Here is a 7,545-nt window from a genome sequence, read left to right on the forward strand (position 1 = left end):
TAACAATTTGAAGCAGTAGGATCTCTCTTGGATCCCACAAAAATCAATACCCTAAAGAAATAACATGATCCAGTAGGATCTCTCTTGGACCCCACACAAAATCAATACCCTAAAAAATCATGATATTTTGAAAATATCGCTAATTTGATAATATCACATATTATCATGAACATATTGCGACATTCTCATGATATTATCACAATATTAGCAATTAGTTTTATTGTTTTAATTTATTTTTTTACATTTTAGGTATATGTTATCTTCTTCCTTTTACATTTTTTACTTTTTTTTTCTGCCACCACTAGCATTTGGTTATAGCCAAAATAAGTTAACGGGCCTGTTGGCTAAATACAATCCATGTGTTGTTACTTTATATATATATATATATATATATATATATATATATATATATATATATATATATATATATATATATATATATATATATATATATATATATATATATATATATATATATATATATATATATATGAGAATTGAACATATTAGGCCCCGTTTCTCGTTCTGCCCCATAGGTTTTAAGTGTTTTATGATAGAACTGGATCTTTAGATGTGTTTAGTATGCTCAATTTAGTGAGAATCGACCCTTGGATCATGTTTTTTCAATGAAAAAACATGTTTTTCTAAGCCAAAAAATTGATACCTTCATAGACATTGATTTTGGATATACAGGTCAGATTCCGGCCGTCCAAAAGTCGGTTCTCACTAAACAAAACCTATAGATCATATCTACTGTGTTAGATGTGATAAAAATATTTAAAACTATGATTTTTGAAAGGACCTAACAAAAAAAAGGCCCAAGGAACGCATTACTATATATATATATATATATATATATATCTTAAAAGCAGTTTTTTTTTTTTACAAGTCTGCTCATGGTCGATTTGTAGAGCTCTTCTCATAACAAGCTCAAGGGCCGAGCCCAAACAGAGACTTGCCCTTAAAGAGCCGAGTTCAAATAGCCCAAGCTCAACTAATTCTACTCCCTTACCAGCCTTGATTATAAGGAGTAGACTCCTGTTCACCTCTGCTGCATAGTTATGCTAATCTTAAGTTTTTTTTTTCAAAAGGCAAGCTGGGTTTGGCAAACCCCTACCAGTTTATTAAGTAATGATCTTTACAACTGTACAGTTATATGAAAGCTAGCCAATATGATGGCTTATCAAACCAGTGGCGGTTCTCCTCACTACAAGCTATGTAGGCCAGAGATTTGGCTAAAGTGCTCTGTCTTCCGTGTGCTCTCTCTCTCTCTCTCTCTCTATATATATATATATATATATATATATATATATATATATATATATATATATTATAAAATTAGGATTTTGTGTTATTGCAGGCTTAAATTATATTATAGTTGACTTCATCATACACTCTAGCATAAAGTCAGACGTATGAACTTTATCTGAGCAATCTTGCCCAAAAAATGTTCTCAAGAAGTTGCACATGGGATTAAAAAAAAGAGGTTTAGCAGAAAATATATGATTTATTCAATCATCAACTTTTTTATGATGACGAACCCTCACCGTGATAAGGAAAACCCTGGGTGGGGCCCCAGCCCACGACCACCTTGAAAGCTACTGACACGTGCACCAGCAAGGTTTGATCTGGTACCTTCATCTTAGTACCTTATCAACAGTCATCAAATTTTGATAATGACTTAATTTTTAAAAAAAATTGAATCTCTGATTACTGTTTGTGTGAACTGTGGGCGTGATACCTCATCACTTCTCATAATTCCTGTTGTAACTCTATTATTTATGCTGAATGAATTACTCTCTTTCAAAAAAAAAAGACTTAATTTTTGAAGCAGTTAAATAACCTGATAATAAAACACAATCAGGTAATTCAAAATCCCTTTTTTTCTGGATAGGCAATTCAAATTATATTTTTCTACTAAATAAACCAATTGGGTCTCAATCTCTAAAAGCTACCTGATAGCTCAGCCACACCCTAAGACCCAACCAGATGTTCTCACAAGTTTTAAACTGCAAGCCGAGAGCTAGCAATCATTGCAGCACAAGCATCCCATTCTTCCACCTTGAAGATAAGCATTGCCTTGCCTCCAAACACTTTTTTTTGTAGTACGTCAGAAAGAAGACGAAACGCTTCAAAAAGAATTCCGTTTCCATCCGGAAAGTTGGTATTTTTTTAGCAAGCAGTAAGAAGCTAAACAACTGATGAATTAACAGACGTTATTAGGCTTTTTTTGTTTTGTTTTTTAATTTAGCGTGAAGAAACCAATATCCTATTAGGCTGAGAAATGTTGGGTTAACCATGTACCTGAGTTGATGTCCACAGTGTAAGTGTAAAACTCCCCCAGTACTTCCCCCTACACGCTGGGGATATTTTTCCAATTGGCAAAGGCCTTGCAGCATAAGATGCACACCACAGATATCAAACTCTTCGACTTCTTTTAACTTGAAAGCATTAGGGCAACCCTAGGCAATTTCTTCTGTTTGGTTAAAGACCAATCTTATCCGTGAGCACCTGTAGATCATACTACACATGCTACTGCAAAATTAATACAACTAACCTACTAAAATATAGATGAAATAATCAATAGTTCTCGAACCTCTCTCTCTCTCTCTATCTGTGGTAAAACCAATTTCACGAGCACATGCAGATCAATCTCCCCACTCCCCACTGCAAATTTGGTAGAACTAAACCACACTGGTTTCATGACCTAACTAAAATGCCCAACGTTTCTCAAGCATAAATCTCTCTCTCGGAGCATAGAATCATCAGTAGAGGTTAGATCCCAAAATTTGGATTCACTACTATATTATCTTTATACAATGGCAATCATAACAAAAAAAAAATAATCACAATGAACCGAGGATATGATGGCCAAGAAGACAGAGCGGGCTTCCTTTAGTTCAAAAAGCTCAAACCCTCAGAGCTGCCTGATCTTGCCATGAGATTTTTCTCTTGCCCACTCTTTCTGCACCTCCATCGCCACTACCTATTCCATTACTGATCCCTCTGAAGATGGATAGCTTCAAATCATTTGTCGACCGATCACTCTCAATCACGCCCATCTTCGCCTTCTTATCCAACCTCAAAGGCTCCCATACAACCTGAACTTCCCCACTATCTTCCATCTACAACAAATAAGTGAATGCTAACTACACCAATGAATAAAAAACTTTGCAAGAGAAATCAAAACTTGACATCAAAACACACATACAAGATGAAGAAGGAATAACAGTAGATTCCCGGCATATCATACATTAGGAGTAGATTGTAGTTTGGTAGACAGTAGATTCTTGTGAATCCTGTCTTGGATTTGCATCAAATAGCCAGCAAAATTAGTGTAGAAATATTTAAATTTATGTTTGTTAAGTCAGTTACTAGGAAGATAACATATTCAGCAATCAACAGAACTCACACAACAAAATTTATGAATTTGTAGAACTTCACAAATTTACATATGATATCAAAAGAGAACTACTGAAAAGCAGTAGCAGAGAAGAAATATGGATTTTATTCTTCGAAGAGTTGCAGTTCGATATTGTAATCAAACATTAGAAAATAAGCAAAACACACACAAAGAGCACCAGAATTTTATTTCTTACATTTCTCATCTAACAATAAAACTTTTCCAGACCTAAGAAGCAAATTAATCTTGGGTTTCCCTTGGAAGTCATGAGACACTAAAAACTGACTGTGATTCCAATTATGAATTGCAAGTGAATAAACAACAAAATATCATAAGAATATCAAATGCAACATGAAGTTCATGGACGAGAACAAAAGCATCACCCAAAACCAATGAGAGAATAGTTGATTAATTTTGATGATTAAATTCATTGCAACTTGTCATGAATTACAGGCTCAGGAATATGCAAAAGCTATTTCATAAGAAAATAAATTAAGCAGTCATTTGAGATAAGGGAAATGTATTAGCAAAATCAGTGAGACCAGAAATGTATTGGCGAAATCAGCAAGAGATGAATAAATAAATTCTGGCTATAGAATTCACAGAGATTGGAGAAATGAAATTACAGGTTCAGAAGCCTGATTCAAGTCTAAAAGAGAAAGATTTCGTGCAGAAGAGACGTTTTCTTCACTGCAGTTCTTTCTCCATCGGTCGGTTCCACTTGGTGCTTCTAAGTTCCTAGGCTGGTTGATCTTTTCTTTTGCGTTTGCCTGTGATGAGTTGCTGGATAAGACCTTGTGCCTTCGACGTAAAAACCTGTCAAATTGAATAAACTCTCTCAAAATCTACAAATTCAGACTCCAATGGATACAAAATCAAATAGGCATGATAGAGAAAGTATGTAAATACCTAACTTCTGAGAGGAGTCTTAATCTCTTTTCTTTGGCTTCCTGCAACCTTGCCTTCAAACCCTGTGTCTCCTGCACAAAAGTAGGTTTCAATGTTGAAATAAGGCAAAAACAGAAATCCAATAAATTGCCACCAAAAATTACATAGAAGAAACAACGGAAAAAAATTTAAAGGTTGGGGAAGAAAAGCCCAAGATATTGAGAAAAGCGCAAGACCTGAAACGGATCCCAAAATATTAAGAATGCCTTGTTATAATGAAACCCAGAACAAACACCCGGTTATAATGAAAGGGAAAATTTATTCTTCCAGAAAAATAAAAAGTGGAAGAAGGAAGAAAGTATGGAGGGATCTTTCTCTTGATGTTTTAATCTTGAAGAGAGCAAGATAAGCTAACATGTATTATGAAAACATCAACCATGGAATTTTTGCAGTGCCACAAAAGAGATCCTCCTCACAAAACAGAACCAGCCCATCAGAAGTGACGCAGAGAGGGAGAAAACTGTGAGAAGAAGGAGCAGTTGTGGATGGGGAGGAGAAGGTTCATCAGCCATGAGATCACAAGAAAGAAAGATGAAACTACTCAGGTTTTCGACGAGACAACAGAAAACTATCATGAGGAAAAATAACATAAATTTAAAGATGAATAAAACCATGAAAAAGGATCCCCTTCTCAATCAGAAAAACAAAAACCCAAAATATATATTTTTTTATAGAACCTTAAATAACTTCGGAAAGGGGAAAAAAACAAATACCCCGGTTTTTTCTCGGAGGAAGAACACCCATCATCAGAAAAGTTGCAGAAGGGCAGAAAAAAATCCCATGATTTATGATCAAAACCCTCGAAAGAAAAGGAGAGAGAGAGATGGGGAAAGATAGGATATTTACCCTGAACAAGTCGTCGAAATCCTGCTTCAAGCTTTGGTGCTTCAACATCAATTTCTTTGAATCAGGCAGAGAAGCCATGGCCTCCTCTCTATCTCTATCTCTCTTTCTCAAAGAAGGAGATAGGAATGAGAGAGGAAAGGAAGGAATTGCACTTGGAGAGGGAAAGCCAGGTCCAAAAATAGCAGAGTCCAACCTTGATAAGAAAACAGGATGGTGCCACCTAACCCAAAACTGGGAAAACCCACACCCATGGCTCTCTTTTTCTCTCTCACTAGACGTTAGCAATCCTAGAGAGAGAAGGAGTCATGTGGGCACAGATTTACCCAGAACCGCCCATGGGTCAGTGAGAGAAACAAGTAAAGTTAGAGAGAGAAAGAGAGAGGGAAGGTGGTGGTGATGGTGGAGATGTTGGTGGCATATTGTTTTCTTGTTTGGACTGCCCACTGAAGCTCTGACCAAGACAACCCCCAAATTGGGCGCAGATATAAAAACTGGGACTTGCTCTTGTGCGAGGATGAGATTTTTAGGGGGGGGGGGTTGCAGAGGGGCATTCTTGTCATTATTTTCCTTGGGTTTGGTTTGAACCTCCGAAGACATCTTTCTTTTTTTTCTCCATAAATTTGGTCCAGCTGGGCCATTAGGAACAGAGAGAGAGAGAGAGGTGGGGGAGACTTCTTCTTTCATTCTCTCTTGAAATTGCTTTATGCCTATTTAGGCCTTGGAGAGAGAGAGAGAGAGAGAGAGAGAGAGAGGGAGGTGGGGGAGACTTCTTTCCTTCTCTTGAAATTGTTTTATGCCTATTTAGGCCTTGGTGAGAAAGAGAGAGAGGTGTTTAGGCCTCTGTGAGAGAGATGTTGGGGAGCAGAGAGAAAACAGAAAAATAGCAGCAGATGGTTCTACCTGTCGTGGTGGATCAGGATGCTTTGTACCCCTCTTTAAACTTTGAGGCGAGGGTGAATAGAAGTTTAAAGAAAGTGATCATTTACCAAACTACCCTTGATTAATTTTTTTAGTGAATTCCAACTTTGCTTTTTCTTCACCTTTTCTATTTATTTATTTATTTTTGCAGTGACTGGTGCCATGGGAATCTATGGTGTGCAGTGAACGCTGAAAAGTCAGAGGTAGTATGGCCTAAAAGCTGTGCACGGTTGGTTTTTTCCCAAAATAATGTTTTTATTACTGAAAAATAATAAAACCTCCTGTTTTCCAAACCTTTTTAGTTGTAGACTAAATTTTAGGTCGGCTACGCAAAAAACCAAAAAATAAGATGGTATTCTCTGCAAACTTGCGAAGACCGTCTGCGCAATGAAATTTTCATGAAATGCCTGCTATTTTTTACCTTTTTTTTTTTTGTCTATCTGCGTGTTTATGAGATTGAAATTACTAATTCTTCTTTTTAAAGAAGATAACCAGATCATTTCTTCTCTCAGTCAAGGAGCATAACAAAAAACGTGAGTGCATGACATGCACCCTTTTTTTTTTCTTAATACACAGATCCATACTAGAAAATATTCATCCAATTACAGTTACTTATATATCGTTTTCAGCATATATTTACTTTTACAGGAAATTTAAATCGGTCTATTCATCCTTTTCCTGCTCGCAAGTCAACTTCGAGTAGTTTGTGCAGTAAATTTCATTTAAATCCTTCTCTTCTTTCCTCATTTACTACTGAGATATTTCTTTCTAATTTCTGAATAAATGTGAAACAGGTACATGCTGAGACGTTGATAGAGTAAACTTGAAAGGTACATTTTTTTTAGCTTTTTTTTGGTTGTAGAAAACTAGGCGTGCTAACTTGGCCTACCTTATCTTCACGAAACCATAAAGATTATGTTCACCAAATTTATATACATTAAGTAATAAAACTCACTTAGTTAATCAAACCATGTATGGTACAACTATTTGTGCGCGACACTAACACACTTTAAAAAGACATCAATGCAATCAAAACTACGTATATTTTCATTGAATAAAGTCCTAAAACAATTAAAACCATAGTGGTAATTGTGATGGATTAACACATAGATTTACAAATCGTTAAGTTAAAGGGGCACTTTAGTAATATAAAGAAAAGAATGAAAGGGGACAGCAAGGAAACCCTAACCCTAGTACCTGGTGGGGGAAAGAAAGAGAAAGGTGTTGGGTTGGTGTGATAAGGATCCATCCCTTTAGAAAGTTTTGTCGGTGGCCTTCTCTCCCATGTCTTAATGGTGGCAATGGCATTGGCTCTACATTCAATGCCTTCCTGCTTTTTCCTGGTTGCTTCTGCTTGGGTTCCATCTGGTGTTGATGGTGACCTAACATATTCCACTATGTGGCTCCAAAATTTTTTAATAATTCTTATT

The 7,545-nt window shown here is 36.1% G+C and overlaps 1 protein-coding gene across 1 annotated transcript; it reads right to left on the bottom strand.

Moving 5' to 3' along the window:
* Positions 1-2,775: 2,775 nt before the first annotated feature.
* On the bottom strand, positions 2,776-6,099 carry LOC149842204 (uncharacterized). Its single transcript, XM_089998993.1, has 4 exons — positions 5,198-6,099; positions 4,313-4,383; positions 4,030-4,219; positions 2,776-3,125 (listed from the first exon to the last, which is right to left on the bottom strand). The coding sequence occupies exons 1-4, from the start codon at positions 5,273-5,275 to the stop codon at positions 2,910-2,912; spliced, it is 555 nt and encodes a 184-aa protein (XP_089855119.1). The 5' UTR covers positions 5,276-6,099; the 3' UTR covers positions 2,776-2,909.
* Positions 6,100-7,545: the final 1,446 nt, after the last annotated feature.

This window comes from Nuphar pumila, chromosome 3, assembly GCF_984573655.1.
Source record: "Nuphar pumila chromosome 3, dmNupPumi1.hap1.1, whole genome shotgun sequence".
NCBI lineage: Eukaryota > Viridiplantae > Streptophyta > Magnoliopsida > Nymphaeales > Nymphaeaceae > Nuphar > Nuphar pumila.